Raw genomic sequence first — 19,693 nt, forward strand, 5'->3', positions numbered from 1 at the left:
ATCTGGCATCTCCTCCGGTGTGAATCGCACAGCAAGAAGAGTGCTGCGAGACAGTGTGAAAGTATTAACTTCAGCGAGAGAGAGATTCAGAAATCCCTTCGCCCCTAAAGGCAGTCTTGTTATTAATTCCGCAATTTTATGCTAATAATTACCGGGCTCTTTCGGGCATTTCTTGAGCATTTCTCCTGTGCACAATATGTTGTTTTTTGGAGTGAGAAGCTCTGCAGTTAGCAAATCCTGGACCCCTGCAGATGGAGCGCACTCATCTGTGAAGCCAGAGTGAGGAATATTAAATTTAAAAACTTTCTGCAGTTGGAGTAGAGGTATTGATCTCGAGAGCTGACTCAAGTTGTTTGGAGTGCTGCCTTGCTTTCTTTCTTCATCCTAACCGAATAAGTCACTTGAAGCTCTGAGGAGAACCAAGAAGGCCATCTGGTGCTTTTTATGGGTCATCAACTACGTTATGATGAAATGACAAGGTCCGGCTTCACAAAAGTGTGAAAGTTTCAAAACTGCTAGAATGCTTCCGGGGAAACATAGTCAAGCGGTTATTTGGTTATTTGATTATAACTATAAGCTTGTTTGACTGGTCATTTGCAAAAAAAAAACAAAAAACAAAAAAAAAACAAATATTTACATCTAATGTGTCCAGTTGCTGGAAAGTTCAGGAATAAAAAGCTCCACGGCTTGAGAAAACAGCCAAAAATATTGTTGCACACGCTAAATACGGAGGCAGATGTTTAGATAATCGGATTATGTTCATAAAAGAACTCAGCAGTGAATTTATTTTACAGTTAAAAGAATCCCTGGCCACGTTTGAGAACCCTGTTTGTTTGTTTGGATTATATATTGGAACGTTCTGGTGATGGTAAAGTGACATTTTGAAATTCTATCTCCTAAACAAGTAACAACGTGCCGTCATCTACAGACAAATTATTATTATTATTTCTTTTACATGCTGTTATTCACCGCTTATACAGTACGATATGTGTCTCAGCAGCACCGAGGTCTACTTTCTTCTCTAGATCAGGCCCCAGGTGCAACCATGAAAACTAAGCAGGATGAATACGTATTGAGTATAGGTTTTCCAAGAATTGAGAGAGCAGTTATGATCTAATAAATGACAAATATAAAATGGCCAGTCATAGCGAGGAGGAAAAACAGACAATGTCCATGTAAGTATAGTCAACAAAAATATCAGACTACCAATATCAGGAATGCCAGGTATGAGTATAACTAGTAAAATCTACGGGCCAAAAATTCATGATATCCATCAAACACATACTTCTTGAAATCGATTTAAAATGAGAACGCTGTGTTGACAGACAACACACACCGTTGCGGCAAAAAAATGCTTGTTAAAGAAGAACTTTTGACAGTGACATGTTTATGTATCGAAAGAGACATTCAGACATTCAGAGCGAGGCTTCAGTCGTTCACGTCCATGTTGTGGATGACGGACAAGAAACTAATCATGGTTGTCAGTTCACATCCAGAGCTATACGATACTAGCAATCATTTCGTTTAAGTGTGGTTTGAATCGTCTGCGATCAAGCAGACATCAAACGGGACACTGTTCCAAAGCTTAGCAAATGCAAAGTCCACCTTCATCCAAGTGTGTACCCAAACGTCTTTGATTACAGGATTACAGGCCTCACACTCTTTAAGGGACTAACAGTTCTAAATACGCTGTTCCACCATGTAAAATCTGGTCTTTGGGTTATATGTAGCGCATCCTACCAAATTCTAAACTTTACAATTAGCAAACAAGTAAAACATTATTACTCGGTATACTTAGCCTTTCCAACAAAACAAGCCGCTAATAACTAAATCTGGTTAATATGCAACGAAAGCATGTTCAATGACAAGCCCCAATCTAGTAGAAGATATGCTGAGATGTGGAAAACGGATATATTGGTCCAGGTGTTGGAGCATCCAGACTTCAACCCATCCTATCTTAATTAAGCTTGTCTAAAGACAATCTGCCTCATTTATCAAACAAGATATGAATGAATTTATTCATAAATATTCATAGGAGCATTTACATAAGAAATGTCTTACTCATGACAATCCAGTTAGTTTGGAGGAAAAGCTTTCCTACAAGAGCTCCTGAGTTTGTGTAAATGTACATATAAGGAGACTCCCTGATGTTAACGCCGATATTGTATACTTAATGATGTATTACTACAATTTCAAGGTATATGCAGTATGGATTACGTTGTCAAGATTCAACTGCGTATTTGTTTTAGTTATACGCACAAATTTTGTAAATAGTTTGAAAATCAGACGTTTCTTATTAATGACTTGAAACGTAGGGCTGGGTGATAATATCGATATAATAACAATATTGTGATAAATGATTACGCGATAAACTTTTCTGAGATATCGTTGGTATGGTGATGTATATTTTTTGTACGTTTTTAATAATTAAAAATTAAACGGCACTGAATGGATGCTGTTGATTTGACAATGTTTTTTTTTTTTTTTTTTTTACTTAATCTTTGTAGACATTAAAGGAAAGTATCGTCAGAGACAGTTTCGGGGGGGGGGGGGGGGGGGGGTTGTGTTTTGCCAATAGTTTGTTAGATAAATTATCTATTGTCATATGCACCGTGTATTGTAGAAATATCCGCAAGTATCGTGATAGGATTTTTTTTTTGTCATATCGCCCAGCCCTTCTTGAAAGGATACAGTCCAAAAGAAATCCATAAATGAAGACAGATAAGACTAGCTATTCAATTCAGACAAAAGAAATGGCACCCTGCAAAAGGATACAGAGTTAATGTGTGTCTATATTAGTTGACTTGCTGCAGTGGATGAGCTGTGTTATTGGAAAACTGAACACACAGTGCTCAGGGGGTGCTCTTTTGCCATTTAATTAGGTATTTGCTTGTTTTCAGCTCTTGCTTTTTACGGAGTTTTATGGATGTCAAAATGTAAATCAGCTGTGCTTTGAACACGCTTGGTAATTCACAAGTGATTGGCATTTTTCTTTATACGCATGTGAGTATGAAGAAAATCAGCGCTCCTTTGAAAATATGATGCGGATTTTTACTTCCAATGAATTTATTTAAGCACAACTTTACTAAAAGTTTACTAAAAGTACCGTTACGTTCCCTCATACAACGTCTGACATGACCTCACTCTTGCTTTTGTAGGTCTGAAGCGGATTCATGCTCTGACCATTCAGGCTAATTATGAGTTGAGGATTGACCTGGAGGACTTTGAGAACAGCACTTCCTTCGCGCAGTATGGATCCTTTGGCGTGGGATTGTTCTCCGTCGACGCGGATGAAGACGGCTACCCATTGAGCGTAGCGGACTACTCAGGAACCGCCGGTAGGTTCTTTCTTTGTCCTGAGAACTTTAGTATCCAGCAGGTATGGTGAGGACTCCGTAACCCAGCATGAATCTTTTAGATTCATGGGGAAGGAGGAACCCTTTCACAGGTGCATTATACTGAAATGCTTTATGGAGTGTAAAATTCTGTCTATTCTAAAGACACATGCTGTACAAAAGAGCTGCACACTATCCAGCCTTTTTCCTCTAGTGAAAAAAATAGGCTGACATTTGTTTGGTATGCTGTAATTCTAAGGAAATAACTGCAGTAAAAAGTGGATTTTCTTTTTTCGGAATTTGACGGACAGGGCAAGCAAAACATGACATATGGGCCTAAATGGAGTTCAGAAAAAATTAGTTTTAAGACTGGCTGAGATTTTTGGTGTGGTGGTTACTCAGTGTTTAAGACATTGGACTTCTGATTGGAAAGCCATGAGTTCAAATCCCAGCACCTCCAAGGTGCGACTACCGAGCCCTTGAGCAAGGCACTTAACCCTCAACTGTTCAGCTGTATAAGTAAGATAAATGTAAGTCACTCTGGATAAGTGTGTCTGCCAAATGCAATCTAGCATCCCCAAATATGCTAGATTTGTCTGTTGACTATATTTTATCTTTGCTACATTAATGCGTCACAATTTCAAGTTGGAAACGTATAAAAGTTGACATTTTCAATTTGACTGATCAAAAACGAGACATGAAATTTTACACCTCGGTATAGACTGTGCTTCATCTGCACTGTCCTCAAGTCCTCTAACTAACGTTAATTGGGTTTCTGCTTCGACCTCTTCTGGGTTCCTCGCCTCCGTCTCGAGCCTAACACACTGATCTGACCTTCAGAGCACAGAAAAGAGCAGTGATAATGAAGCATCACAACGCATAAAGAAAATAGTATTTCAAGAAAGCAGACAGTTCATTATTATGGGAGTCATAAATAAACACTCCATTAACATAAATCAGGGAGAGAAGACTGCTTACACTCTGCTCTAATTAACCAGGATGCCTACAGGTTTCTGAATCAAAACATTCATAATGCAGCAATTCCCGTCTTTAATATTTAAAAGCCAGGTCTTTTCAGCCTTCTCGTCTTCTCCGATTGTGTTTTTCTTTTTCTAAACGTAGTTTTCCTCGCCACAGCAATCTAGTGCTGGAATTTACTCTCCTTTACTTATAATGAAATTGCAGCGAACAAGCCAGTCGATGATCCTCATGTTTATCTCATGTCTCCTCCATCTGTATATATCTCTATTCATGAGCAATTCTATCTCCGTCTGCGTAATTCTAACTAGCTGCATATTATAAAAGAACCATCTTGATGCATGAGGGAGTTCTTCACTTAACAGCAGGATTCACTTAACTTCACTTAACTTCAAAGCTTCAGTTCAGGAAGAGCTCCAAGCAGAAAACACACAGGCCCGCACACACGCCCGCACACACGCCCGCACACACACACACAAAAATGTAAACTATATGTGAGTAATAAATGAACACACATAAGATGTAAGAATTATAGTGACTGAAGGCTGGATTATGGAATGCGATCTTACGCAACAGCGCAGATTCTCAAATCTGTTCATTAATTTTCCATAACAGAAACTCTAACAGTAGTGCCGGCTCTGATGTAAAACGCATGTTTATATTTATTCGCTTGTTCTAATATGATATCGTTTCTACAGTAACGGCAAAATCACAGGGACTTTACTGGTAGACGCTCCGTGTAATCTAAGCCTAGTAATAAACGGAATAAAAAGGTGTTGTTATTTGACACAGAAAATCGTATGAAGGTTTTTAGGATTTTTGGAAGGAGTCTCCAGTGTCAGCACTTTGTCAGAGCTCACGCTGTTTTCTGGACAGAGGACCTTGAGTTTACCCGTTTATTCGTAACATGACAAACTAATTTGAACAATAAATGTAACTATAAACTGATTTTTTTAAAACAAGTAAGACCTTTTATTTGACAGTTAATGAAAACTGTAGTCATCGCTACAATGATGTTCTATTTAAGCAATATTGCATGAGAAAGAGTGTGGTTATAGTGATTATCAACACTGCTGTAATTCGGCCGTAGGCATGAGTGCTGACAGGGGCGCTGTAATGGGCGGGAAGATTAGGATGATTTAGGCCCTGGACAGGCAGGGGGCTCAGCAGAACCCCATATTTTCCTGTATGATTTTGGTATTTAAATGGCCTCTTTGCACAATAATCTATTAAGAAGCACGCTATAATGAATGCCCTCAGACTGTGCCGAGTGCATGTGTGTGTCCCCTTAAGACGTTCGTGGATTATACAGAAATGCGGCAGTTCACAGTTGCGAGTCATTACATGCATTAAGTAGGAGGCAAGAGATGGCGCAGACAAAATCGGGATAGCAAAAGAGGAAAGAAAAACATGAAAAATAGGATAGAGCAAGACGAGGGTGACAGCTAGTCACCCAGTTTTTCAAAAAAAAAAAAAGGTGATTTATGTTCCCTGTTTTGTGCTATGATTCTGAAGCTAGCCCGTCTGAAGCTGTTATAATTAACTTCAAATAGAAAAAAGACGTTCAAAACAGGACAGTAAAACGAGTCCAGTGTTGTATATATTCAAGTTTTCCGAAGCCTTGCAGCAGCTTTCTGTGAGGAATCGATCGGAATTTAATGTAATCATATCAATCTGCTTTAATTGTCCCGAATGAATTTATGAGAGAAGTGTTGTAATGATGTCCGATTCAGGAGTGAATCGTTTGCTTGAGTCGGTTCATTTCAATGAATTGGAGAATCCTGTTGATGAAAACCAGTCTGAATGATTGATTCACGAATAGAACCGAATTGATTCTCGAGTTCAACTCACTGATTCAGTGATCCTGTCACTGTTTTAGTTCATTTTAGTTCATGTTTGAGTACAATGAGGTAATAATTACTTGTACTGTATATATAGTTATTTGTATATATTTATGAATGCATAATTTCAGTTAAAGTAATAAGCTGTTAAAATTTTTGTTCTTTATAGTCTCCTACTGAATATGCAATAATTGTTATGCTTATTGATAGTGATTGTTTATACACATGGCAGTAAGAAAAGATAATTGGGGGGTGGGGGTGGAGGCTTGGGGCCTGGAGTACAAATTAGCCAGGGGGCCCAGAAACCCTTGCGGCACCCCTGAGTGCCGTAGTTAATTACAACCGTGCCGATATTCAGTATAACAGCACAATTGCGATATTGCTTTTATACAACAGTTCTACAAACAAGACATTAATATCGAGTAAGTGACATTTCGGACACAATATGGCCCAAATGTTCTGTTTATTTTTGCTCTGCTAGCAGAAATAGATCCCCAAGGAGCTACACTCACTTTATAAGAAGCTAGCTTACATTGATCTGTACATTCCCGTTAAAGATGCTTCGGGTAAAATCGGTGTCCCTTCCTTCTTCTAATCATCATCTGATGAGCTTTCATATAATAAGTTAAAAATTAAATTCCTGAAAGGTATAGTTTGCTATGTCCACTGATGTTGTCGCTAACTTTACTGTAGTAACTGTTTCCAACTAGAAGAAGTAGAATTTCATGTGGCAAACAAAAAAATAATAAAATAAATAAAAATGGAATGATCCAATAGAATTGGCTATATTTTTTAGCGCTTCAAAACGTTGTGGATCCAATAGCAGGTTTTTTCCCCCCTTCTTTCTCTGACTTTCTGAGATTAAAACAACTGCAAACTCATTTTCGGACCTACTGCTCGCCTTCTTCAAAAATCCGTGAAGTAAAATGATTGCACTTCCTCTGCGAAAAAGGTTTCTCAGACGCCATTGTGCATCAAATTGTATGTGTTCGTTGCTACCTTTTCAAATGAATAAAATGCATCCATTTTGGTGTGCAGTGGTCTTAAGTCTGGAGGGTGTCTACACCATTACCCGCTACGTTGTGCGAGTGAAACAGGTTCATAGGCTCTGAAAAAGAAAAAAAAGAAAAGAAAAAGAAGAAGAAGAAGAAGAAAAAAACAGAAACCCATGAAATGCAATTTTTCTGAAAAGCAGATTGAGGTTACGTTTGGGGTGAAAAAGTTCTGTATCCTCGACAACCTAAATAATAGTGTGTCCAACAAATGGAACTCTGCTCCACAGAGTCCAGACATCACCAAAATGAGAAAGCCAAGTTTGGACAGGAGGTTTAAGATTTGGGGTGAATAGCAGGCAGAGTTAAATTTCCCATAATCCTCCTTGGATTACTGTTTAGTAAGATGTACTAGTGCATGGGTAATTATGTGGTGGGTAATCAGGTATTAATTGATTTCTAATACAATAGGAATTGGAAGAAGTTTAGTCAAAGGGCCTCTAATGAAGACATACTTGGATCAAACACTAGCATCTACCATTATTATCAACCATTTGAGTATTTCACTTGACTTAACTTTAAACACTTTGGAATTCACACAGGTGTCAGACGCCATGCGATGGTTTTAACGCCTTTCAACGATGCTTGTCTGAGTAACAGATCGAATGTGAATAACATTTTTCTGGTGGAAAAGATCGTTCCAGAAGGAGAAAGGCTGTAAATATGCGCATTTCCTTATGATAGCAGCTACGTCCAATTCCGAACACTTTGTCCAGGTGAACTTTGTCCTTTGAGTTCACAAGTTTCAGTCTTTTGAACAAATAGAAAAAAATCAAGAGAGCATGGCTGTGGGCTATAATCAGTAAAAGCTCGGGACTGAAAGTGCTGTGTATTATTTGTTCTGATAGCATGGAGCCACTGACATGCACTAGGGCTTTTGTGGTAAAATTCAGATTTTTCTGCCTGCCTGCCTGCCATGATTTTCTTGCTGACACTTCTCTTGTATAAGCATGCATAATCCTCCTCTAATGTATTCGTCGAGAGCTTTTTTTTTTTATGAATAAGTGTACGAGTAATGAGTAATTTGAATTTTATTCCCCCATTAAGGTGCTTTAGCTTTGAAACCTGTTCAATGTACGAGCACAAAGTCCTTTACGGTAACGCGGTGCATCACCAACAAATGTTTTGGAAAAGATGATTGAATGTATGAGTAGAATATTCCAGTATGAAATTATACACATTTGTTATGCTTTGAAGCGCACTGCGGCGTGAATATACACCTGTAGACATAGCGGCGTTTTTGTGAAGAATTACAGCCAAATTGTAACTACTTCATTCTCCCAAACATGGAGCCAGATTCATTCCTGGTTTAAGTTCTAGCTACTTGTGTACTCTTTGGACTGGACAAGTATGTCTGGATGCATGTCTGTAAAGTAGTGTTGCTGCAGGACATCTGTAATGATCATGTAATTAGTATGATTCACACAGAATACGCAATCTCGAGATAAGTCTTCAAAATGTACACATACTTGTCACATGGAAAGTTCCTTGTGTTCTATATTAGGGATGGGCATTTTGGTCATCTACAGTCGTCTACTGATTCTTGTATTTTTATTATATTGGGGTTTTTTTTTGGGAGTACTTGGAAGAACTACATTGTTGTCTACGTTCACATACTGTATGTATCTCGGACGTTATAATAATGTTTGTTACAATATAGTACAATAAAAAATTAATTAGCATATGTTCCGGGCTGATCATTTAATGACTGGGCAGGTGACGTGAAGCTGTGGCCCGAGGTTAGCTACACTGATATAATTAAGTTCTTCGGTTTCTCTGAAAGCGTTGATGGCGAAGAACTCTGAAATTACAAAAGCACAGACGTGTATAATTACCTGCATAGCAGTAAAATAGGCCAGGCTTGGGTCACTCGCTTTCGCCGCTTGGTAACAGCTGTGCGTTTATATATCCCCGTTACAGCTCCAGAACTTCGGAGGGATTTTGGTCCACAAAATGATCAGAGCACACATAAGCATTCTTCAGAAAGGTACTTTAACTTCAACACTGCAAGCCATGCTCATTTTTTAATGCAAGGCATGCGCCGTCTTACACTGAAATTCTTTTCAGGTTTGCTGGTGCTCAAAATGAGTATTTTCCAGGAATTCGTAAAAAGTTTACTGCTGTTGTTTTTTGCAGCCAACGACAGCACAGCTTGACCCGGAGCTCATTTTCATTCTTACTAAAATCACAGTTTCTGTTTAAGTAATTCAGTCGCTCTCGGTTTTAATAAGGGCTCCTATTCGTAGTTTTCACGTGATGTCACATTCTTATAGGAACGCCCACCTGCAGGGCAAAACATAGGAGGGCTTTCTTCCACTGCCCGTCAGTTTTTGTTTTTTGTTTTTTTTTACCAGATTTGTTTAGCCAAAATGTCAGATAGCTATTGTTCAGTCAGATACACTAACAGTTTAAACAGTAGGAAAGGTTTATCTGACATTGAAAAAATTTTTTTGATTGGATTTATGTCAGTATATATTGTGTTAACCTAACCAAAATATTACTACCCTAGAACGCAGGCTACAGCGAATCTGAAACTAATGTTAGCTAATTAGCACTCACTTTTGCTCTGACACTGAAGAATTTCTTGTCCTTCACGTCCCAAACGGCAGCATTATTCATCCAAACACACACTGCAAAATATAAAACTGCATACTGTAAATTTTATTTCCTAAACTTGTATGATATATATGACGTCACTACATTGTTGACCATGAAACATGGATTAGATTTAAACCAAACGTGCCCTGAAGAATATTTTAATTAGACACAGTTTAGATGACCAGGTTTAGTTCACATGGTCTCTCTGACCCACATTCCTGCTCATTTTAACCTTAATCAAATTACTGCCACAATTTATAAATCTACCACAAATATAAGATTAAACCTATTTCTAGTTTGTTTGTTTTTTTCTTCTACTAATTTCAAGCTTGAAATAGTCTGGTTTATTGTCAGATAATGTTGTTCATTTTAAGCATTTATTGCTGGAAAGAACCAAAATGATCTTCCAATTGAATAAAGCATAAAATGAGTAATAAAAAAAAACAATTGTTTTGAAATAGGTTTAATAATCTTATATATGGTTTCTTGTGGTTTTATAATAGGAAATACTAGATACATTAGACGATGTTCAAGAGATTTTCACTTGGTTGAGATGTCAGGTTTTTGTAGTGTAAACACAGTATATATTTTATTGTTCTGTCCTTTAAACTTGGTTTCGATGAGAGCCATGGAAAAGAAGAATTCCTGGAGTAAAGGAAATGCACAAAACCTCTTTTCCCCACATATAATGAAAATATTTACTAAAATGTCAATTCAAATGGTATATATTTTGCCTGGGGTTCTTTCTACTGGTCATTTTATAGCCGTATGGCTTAATATTTCCAGATGAATGTATGTGGATAGCCTGTTAAAATGACTCACTTGACAAATTCAGATGGGACAGAAATCTCAAGGATACTATGGTAATGATTATGTTACCCCACTTCCCCATGTAAATCTAATCCAATCTGAATAGGGCAGGGGTGTTGAATCTTATCCGGAAAGGGCCGGCGTGGGTGCAGATTTTCATTCCAAAAAAGCAGAAGCCAAACCTGAGTCTCTTGAAAGCCAAGATCAACTGATTAAACACGTGGAATCAGGTGTGGGTCCTGCTTGATTGGAATGAAAACCCGCACCCACACCGGACCTTTGCGGATAAGATTGGACACCCCTGGACTAGGGCTTAAGGTTAACTGCTTTGATTAATGGCAGGATCGCAAAAGATATGATCTTACATCGAATGTCTTGGTTCTAAGTTTTGAGGAGTTAAACCTGAAAATCCGCACCATCTATCTGTGAACTTAGGTTATTATAGGACATATTTCACTCATTGAATAGACCTCAGATGTTAATGGAAACCCTTCACACTCTAACATTCACTTGTTTTTCATTCATTGGTGTCATCATTCTGGTCATTCATCACCTCACTAAACACACTGATGAGTTCTCGAGGCACACGAGAGGGATTTATGGCATGTAACTCTTCTTTATGATATGGCATAACTATATCGCTACGATCTCCTTTGCTGCAGTTAAAGAGCCAGCATGAGCCACAGTGCTGCAGTAAAGCCTGATTTTATCAGCACGGTCTGAGAGCCGCGATTAGTTTAGAATAGATGAGGCTGAACACTCACAGCCACATTACATTCTTGAGATTTGCAGTCCATCACTCTGCTTAAAAAGGGCACATTAAGCAGCTGGGTTGCTTCGTTGCTCTTTTTCCCCCTCCCTCCTGTCCTGCATTGCTGTGCCGATTCATCTTTTGCACTTCTGTTCTACTCTATTGTAACATTCTTGGGTAGGAATTACTATAGCCTATAGCCAAAGCTTGTGATTTAGATTCATTCATACCTGCATTTGTTAAACTTACAAGCTAATTAATGATATTTTAGCGATTATGTACAACAAAAATGAACAGCCCAATGAGAATAAAATGTCTGTCATGATAAATTACACTCAATAAAGTTTTTACAGTTTAATCAGTCTCAGTTATTCAAAGTAATTGAACTGCATGATGGGAAGTAATGAGACATAGCGATTCAGTGATTTTTCTAGGCTTCCCACATTATTTCTACCCCCCCCCCCCCCCCCCCCCCCCCCCCCCCCCCTTGACAACACTACAGTCAAGTCCAGAATTACCGGCACCCTTACTCTTGAGAAAATTATTCCTTCCAGCTTATTATTATGTAGGTGGTGTCTCACAGCTGATCACAGTACTGCAATTTTGAAACATTGGGTTCCTTTTTGCCTCCAATGCCATCTGTTTAATATAAGACAAGGAAAACATGAGGAAACACAAAACATCTTTTAAAATGAAAATGTAATTTATTGAAAGAAAAAGCTTAATTAATGCAACACCATTAATTGCCCCCTAAACTTAATAACTTGTGTTGCCAAATTAAGCAGCAGTAACTGCGACATGTTTGATGGCTGGAGCTCAGTCTTTCATATTGCTGTGAAAGAATTTTGGCCCACTCTTCTTTGAGGAATTGCTTTAATTCAGCCATATTAAAAGGCCTTTGAGCATGAACTACCCATTTAAGATCCTGCTAGAGTATCTCAATGCGGTTCAAGTCAAGACATTCCTAATATTCCGATATTAACCCGATTAAGACGATACTCTGATTAAGAAACTAGCATGTAAACAGCGATTATTGATGACTTTAATCTGTCTAGAGTCATACTCGAAGTAAACACTAATCGAATTAAGACATGTGGAGTATTCCTGTTTTAATCGCATTATCGACGTGTATTACAGACATGTACACACCTTAATCACACTATTAACGTCGTGTGAGAGTTTTCACCGCATTTTGTGACAGGACACGTGCACACACGGCAGCGCTCAACCGTTTTACGGCAAACAAGAGAGCACGGCTGCGTCCGAAAAAACGTACTTACCTACTGTATAGGGTGAAATACACATATCTGAGCTACTATATAGATGGTAAGTACGCAGTTTCAGACGCAGCCCACGGCTTCAAGCAGTCGTCTATTTGCACGTAGAGCATGACAAATAATTAACTGCACTTGAAGCTTTCGTAAAATTCTAAATTAAACACTCAAAACTGTATACGGTATCATAACGAAGACGAGCTGTACGTCGATACGTGAAATTCTGGAGGGACGTCGGACGGCGTGGCGCGGTGACGTAATGACGTGTGCCGTTAATCATGCCATGTTCTATAACATTTAAAACAGCAACATGAAAGGAGTATTCTAAAAGTGACTCATGTAAACACCTTAATCAGAATATTGTCTTATTCAGAATAAGGTCAATAATTAGATTACTGCTGTCCATGTAAACGTAGTCACTGACTACGTAATCTAATTACTTAGTAATCTCAGTAATCTTAATCTGCGATTAAGGTGTGTACATGTCTGTAACGCACGTCGATAATGCGACTAAAGCAGGAATACTCCACACGTCTTAATTCAATTTGTGTTTACTTCGAGTATGACTTTAATCGGATTAAGGTCATAAAAAACTGCTGTTTACATGCTTGTTTCTTAATCAGAGTATCGTCTTAATCGGGTTAATATTGGATTATTGTTGTCCATGTAAACGTACTGATTGACTAGGCCATGCCAAAACTTTAATTTTGTTTCTTTTAAACTATTCAGAGGTGGAGTTGCACTTGAGCTTCAGATTGTTGTCTTGCGAAATAACCCAATTGCACTTGAGCTTCAGATCACGGACTGATGACTGGACATTCTCCTTCAGGATTTTCTAGTAGAGAGCAGAATTCATGGTTTGATGAGCCTTGTTTTGAGAGACGAGCCTTTGTGTTCCTCTTGGTTAGCAGTGGTTTTCGCCTTGCAATTCTCACATGGACACTATTTTTGTCCGGCTTCTTTATGATACTGGAATCATGAACAATAGCATGATCTGAGGTAAGCAAGGCCTGCAGTTTCTTGGGTGTTTGTTAGGGTTTTCGCTGACTTCCTGGATGAGTTGTCGATGCACTCTTGGAGGAATTTTGGTAGGCCATCTACTTCTGGAAAGATCCAAGTTTTCTCCATTTGGAGATAAAAGCACTCACTTTTTTTTTTTTTTTTTTTTTTGCTGGGAGTCCTAGCACCTTAGAGATGGCTTTGTGCCCCTTTTCAGACTGAAATCTCTAACTTTATTTCAAATCTCTACCGGAATTTCTTTTAATCGCAGCAAAGTGTGCTGCTTGTTGAGACCTTTCAGCTTACATCACATTGCTGGAAAGGTTTCTGATCAGAATCAGAATCATATTATTCACCGTGTACACTGACGTGTATTAGGAATTTTCCTTGATGTCTGTTCACAACACGATGTATTCAACACACACATCTCAGACAACACAATGCAAGTGTATTTAATCTAAGTTTAGATTCAACAGGGCTGACGTTAATCAAACGCGGGTGTGTTTTTAAAAAATGTAGCCTGATTATCAGTTAAATTTGGTTAATTGTTTGATAATTTGATTGTTTGTAGCACACAGGGCCAGTTGCTGTTGGATAACATTTTATCCTTCCATAAATGAAATGATCATTTAAAATCTTGGTTGTCTCTGTCTTATATTCATTTTGTTTGAAGATCTGACACAAATGTGCAAAAATTTAAGAAATCAGGAAGGGGAAAATACTTTTTCATGACACTGTACATGAATCTATACATCATCTTAATCCATTCCTGGCAACTTTAAAACTGAAACAGATGTGCGCAGTCTCAATTTTATACCACAGGGAAACTGAACATGGTTAAAGGCAATGTAAGTTCCTGAAAAGCAATTTTTAAAGAAGTTGCATTTATTGTATGTCCTTCAGTGTTTTTTTTTCCTTAGAGAAAGAAGAGGACATTTTTTTTTGGAAACATACTATTATTTAAAAATGTTTTTCTTTAAAGGAAAGTGTAAGAGGGTTTTATTGTCATTTCTCAGCACTACAATATACATTGGAATGAAATGTTTTTGTTTTTTTCCAGGATTGTGGTACAATCCATAAAAAAACAGAGTAGCATGGTACACAGAACTAAATAAGGTGCAAATACACGTCAGTGTGAGACAAGTGAACAATAAATTGCAGTAAATACACGGTACAGTGCACACTATCTAGACAGGAGAGGAGAACTGTATTGGATGGAAGAACCAGTGCAAACCGGTTGTCTTTGTAGGCTCTACACTAGAGTTCATTAAACCGTGGGCTGCGAGTGAGGGGTGCAAAGCAAAATATAAAATAATAATAATAAATTTCAGACCTGGCAACATTTATGAATCTTGCACAAGAGCTCTGCATTTTATGATCGGAGTAGGATAAAAGTTCCTAGTTTTTTTTTTTGTTTGTTTGTTTTTGTTAAATCATCAACAGCAGATGATGATTTAGGCGTTTTGAACTCTCTGATATTCACTGACACTATTTGGAAGCCCCACTCCTTCCTCCTCATGTCTCATATTCAGATTGTTTAGTCCAGTGCTCATGGTTGAGAAGTGAGGGAAAAGTGGGGAAGGTTTTGAATACACCTCTTGTTCTCTATCATGCAGCTGGGTAGAAAAAACAAAAAAAAGACCCAACAGTAAAAAGCGTCTCCGTGTGGCATATTAAAGTGCAGATGTGAAGTGATGGTGGTAGTAGGGTGGGTGTTGGGAAGGGTTTGATTAGACCATGTGGGTGCTGGGAGGCAGCAGTGTATTGATTAATCTGACTGCCTCAGGATAGAAGTGGTTGCCGAGTTGGTAATTCAATTCTGTTCAATTCAATTCGGATTTATTTATTGTCGTATAAACAGTGCAGCATAACGAAACACTGTCTCACTGCTCTCTCTGGTGAGATATACATTGTAAACACTACAGAACATTGTAAAGACTATTTCAGGATAGGACAGTGTAGACAAAAAAGACTGTGACAAGTCACAGTTTATATATATATATATATATATATATATATATATATATATATATATATATATATATATATATATATATATATGACAGTAGTAGACAGTAATACCAATATGGAGCTAAATAATTCCTCCATTATAGTAATTCTCTTGAAAGGTGCCAATAATTCTGAAATTGACTCCGAGACACAGTTTCACAGAGTAATCCTGCCTGTCTCTTTTGCTTTAGGTGACTCATTGCTCAAACATAACGGCATGAAGTTCACTACAAAGGACAAGGACAACGATCACTCGGAGAACAACTGCGCGTCCTTCTACCACGGAGCCTGGTGGTACCGGAACTGCCACATGTCCAACCTGAATGGACAGTACCTGCGCGGCCAGCACTTGTCCTACGCCGACGGCATCGAGTGGTACTCATGGACTGGTTTGCAGTACTCCCTTAAATTCACGGAGATGAAAATCAGGCCTACATGCGAGCAAAACGAATGAGTGAAGCACAAGAGGATCTTCAGCATGTAGGTGTTAGAGACACTAGCTACAGAAATGTGCGAGGACTCCGTGACCATGTATTCTCCTCCTGTTTTGCGTAGTTCTGTTTCCAAACCCTTTTTCCATCGTCCACCAATTCCAGTCGTAGTGTAGTGTTAGTGATGAAGCGCACTCTAGCTGGTTACTTCTCTGTATATTATGAAAACATGCAGTCAGTTTTGTCTTAAGGTTATTGTTGACGAAATGTATAACAAAAAAGAAAGCAACAACAAAAAAAAAGACTTCCTGTGTAATTTAGTAAGGATTTGTCTCGACTTTTGTTTTAAAAAGCAAATGATTATCCCTGTTCTCAGAAAGATTATATTATGTACAGAAGATGTTTTTTTTTTTGTTTGTTTTTAAAAAAAAAAAAAAATTTATTCCATCATCAAGCTTTGGTAACTCCTGAAAGCGGAGTATTTCAGCTACTTGAGCCTGCAGGAAAGCAGAGAGGAGAAAAAAAAAAAAAAAAAGCTCAACAAGTAAAATTCACAATTACCGAGAGGCTATTATAAATGGAGCAGAGATACCGAATCCCTGTTCATAGAGAGCTTGTCATATCATGTTGTTCAGTAATTAATCACAGTGTGCCAGAGGGACAAGGAGTGGGAGGAATTATTACATTAATGGAAACCTTATTATAATAACATGCTCACTTCTGATTGGGAGTGCTCTCCATATACATGGAGTACTATGGAGTAGATTACGGCGATTAGTCCTTGCTGATGGTCATGTGCAGTTGAGTAAGGGAATTTCTTAGCTACGTCTCATCTGTTATAAATGACCTTCCATTTGCCAGGTCACTGAGAAGCAATTAGATTTGCTCTGGGATTGTAAATCTATCTCAACACTTCTACTGTATATACACTATATGCCCAAAAGTTTGTGGACACCTGACCATCACACCCATATGTGGTTCTTCCCCACAAAGTTGGAGTCACACAGTTGTATATCACACATTCCAACATGACAATGCCCCTGTGCACAAAGCGAGCTCCATGAAGACATGATTTGACAAAGTTGGAGTGGAAGAACTTGAGTGTCCTGTACAGAGCCCTGACCTCAACCCCACTGAACACCTTTGGGATGAACTGGAACACGACTGCGCCCCAGGTCTCCTCGTGCAGCATCAGTGCCCAACTTCTCTAATGCTTTTGTGACTGAATGGACAAATCCCCAACAGCCACGCTTTGCAATCTAAATCCAGAGGTGATTATAACAACAAAGGAGGACTATACAGTATGTGGAATGGGATGTTCAACTGGAAAATATGGGTGTGATGGCCATATATTATATTCAGTATTTCAAAACAAAGTTGTTATGCTGTTCAAACACAAGTTGGGGTGGCATTATCTGTATCTGTTTTAGTGCTCCAAATATCTGTACCTGTATTTGGATTTAAAACAGAAGTGGGAGCTGCCTAAACTTTTATTTATTTATTTTATTTATGAATTCAGTATTAACCACTATGTTGCCAGAAACAGTGGAAAAACCACAGGATGAAACAGAAGTAGAAATACCAGAGTAGAAATAGCTGTGACAGTTCTTCAACATCAGCTACATCACTCCAGATCATAATTGGTCTCAATTAGAGACAGTTTTGCTTTCTTCTAATATTTAAAAAAAAACAAAAAACAAAAAAAAAAAAAACACAATACTCACTGGAAATAATGTTTTAACGCTCTACTTACATTTAATGAAACTTTAATTTAAAATAAATTTTGAACCTCAAATCAGCAGCTCCCCGGGTATAGTATTTATTAAAAGATGATATGACATCTGTAATATCTCAGATCAATGTACTGTCTTATTGCCCGGTCCACTTACAGGCAAAGAAGAAATTATTTCAAATGGGAATATACTATACTAAAAAAAAATAGTTTGGCCCATCCAAAGCAATGCAGTATTTTCAGTCTAAAAGGAAAGTTCCACTTTGAAACATCTTATATATGTTTCGATTGAAATATTTGTGGAGTATTTATTGATGGTGGGGCTGATTTGTTGGTTAGTCCTGTATTTTCATTATGAGAAGTTGGCAGTTGTCTGTTGCTCTGATGTGACACAGAGACATTGCTAGCGCAGTTACAGTGCTGCTTAATAAAGATGGAAAAAATTCAATTTCAGTCTCAAACATAAAGTATATCAGCCAGCTTTCGCAAAAGCAAGAGCTTCTTTTCTCACTCACCATTTCCATCATCGATAAACGTCATATTAATGACAATTCCAATGTAGAAGTAGTGGAGACAGCACACAATGGAGTCAAAGCTCCAGAATGCAACGACGCAGTTGCTCGGCTCTGCTAGTGAGTGATCTACGAAACGGCATTGATGGAGGGATTAGCATGAAAGTTGATGCTTTGGAAGCTGATCTGTTTGAGCTCTGTTGCATCACTCTCTTTAGGTAGAAATGAAGCAAGAGGAAAAAATACACTGACGCCACTATGAGCAGGTTTCAAACAACATTGTGGATAATGCAGGAAACCATTCACCGAAAGTGAAAATAGACCGAAATGTCAATGAAAGAATTTGAAACAAACAACAAAGAAAATAAAACAAATAATAAATTCAAATCAGAATTTCTTTATAAATTAAATATTGGACTCCGTTGAAGAGCATGTTGAAAATGAATATACAAGGTGATTCAAGGTGGATTTTTCCGTTAATAGTTAGTCACAATGTTCAATCAATATGATTCTTTTATTTTCCATATCACTAATACTGTACAAATATTTATTATTATTATTATTATTATTATTATTATTATTATTATTATTATTATTATTATTACTACTACTACAGATGCTGGAGTTTCATGCTGGTACAGATTGCACATTTTATAAATTAAGCTAATTTAGTTACCGGGACAGTTTCTTTGTGGGTTTCTAAAAGACCCATTTACACAGGCCACCCCATGTTAATTCTAAACAGGGCGTTTGACTGCTAAAGATGAGATGATTTTGAAGAACTAAAACAGAACAGTAATTAACTATACGAGGGATACAGGTTAAGTACAGTAGGAATGCAGAAAATCAGTCTGGTCATTTGATGTAGTCACGTCTTCTATCCTATCTTACCTTTTCTAGTCTGGTCTGTAGTAAGCCTACGTTCTCTTCATTTCTCATCTGAATCTATTAAATTAAATGTGTTTCAATGTTCTGAATGACATGGAATAAAACTTCGGAAATTTCTATTTCTATTTAACATCTCTGGTGTTTTTCCATAGAAGGGTGTTGTAATTATTCCTCGTGGCCTGAGCTAGCAGCCAAAGGTCAGCTCATTAGGAAGTGAGCGTCTACATCGGCCAGATATAGATCGTTAAGCAAAGACGCTTTCGTAGACATTTTGGACATGCCGCATTGTCATACAGATTAATTGGTAGGTTCTGTTTGTCAGTCACCTCGAACAATGCAGCAAAGTAGACTTCGTTTCGCTGAGGAACTGGCAAGCACTGCAGACACGTCTTCCAGGTGAGGACTGTATGAAATGCCACAGCAGCTGACATAAAAGATGACAGAAAAAGAGGAATGGGGGGGGATTTTTTTTTTATTTTTTT

At 37.9% G+C, this 19,693-nt stretch overlaps 1 protein-coding gene across 1 annotated transcript in view; it reads left to right on the top strand.

The window, feature by feature from the left end:
• The window catches only part of LOC108264998 (fibrinogen C domain-containing protein 1), a 95,652-nt gene extending 76,172 nt beyond the window's left edge, over positions 1-19,480 (top strand). The window contains exons 8-9 of the mRNA XM_053680401.1: positions 3,159-3,338; positions 15,840-19,480. Coding sequence (XP_053536376.1) covers positions 3,159-3,338; positions 15,840-16,102 — 443 coding nt within the window. The 3' untranslated portion in view covers positions 16,103-19,480. The remainder of the gene's footprint in view (positions 1-3,158; positions 3,339-15,839) is intronic.
• Positions 19,481-19,693: the final 213 nt, after the last annotated feature.

Source organism: Ictalurus punctatus, chromosome 5, assembly GCF_001660625.3.
Source record: "Ictalurus punctatus breed USDA103 chromosome 5, Coco_2.0, whole genome shotgun sequence".
Lineage (NCBI taxonomy): Eukaryota > Metazoa > Chordata > Actinopteri > Siluriformes > Ictaluridae > Ictalurus > Ictalurus punctatus.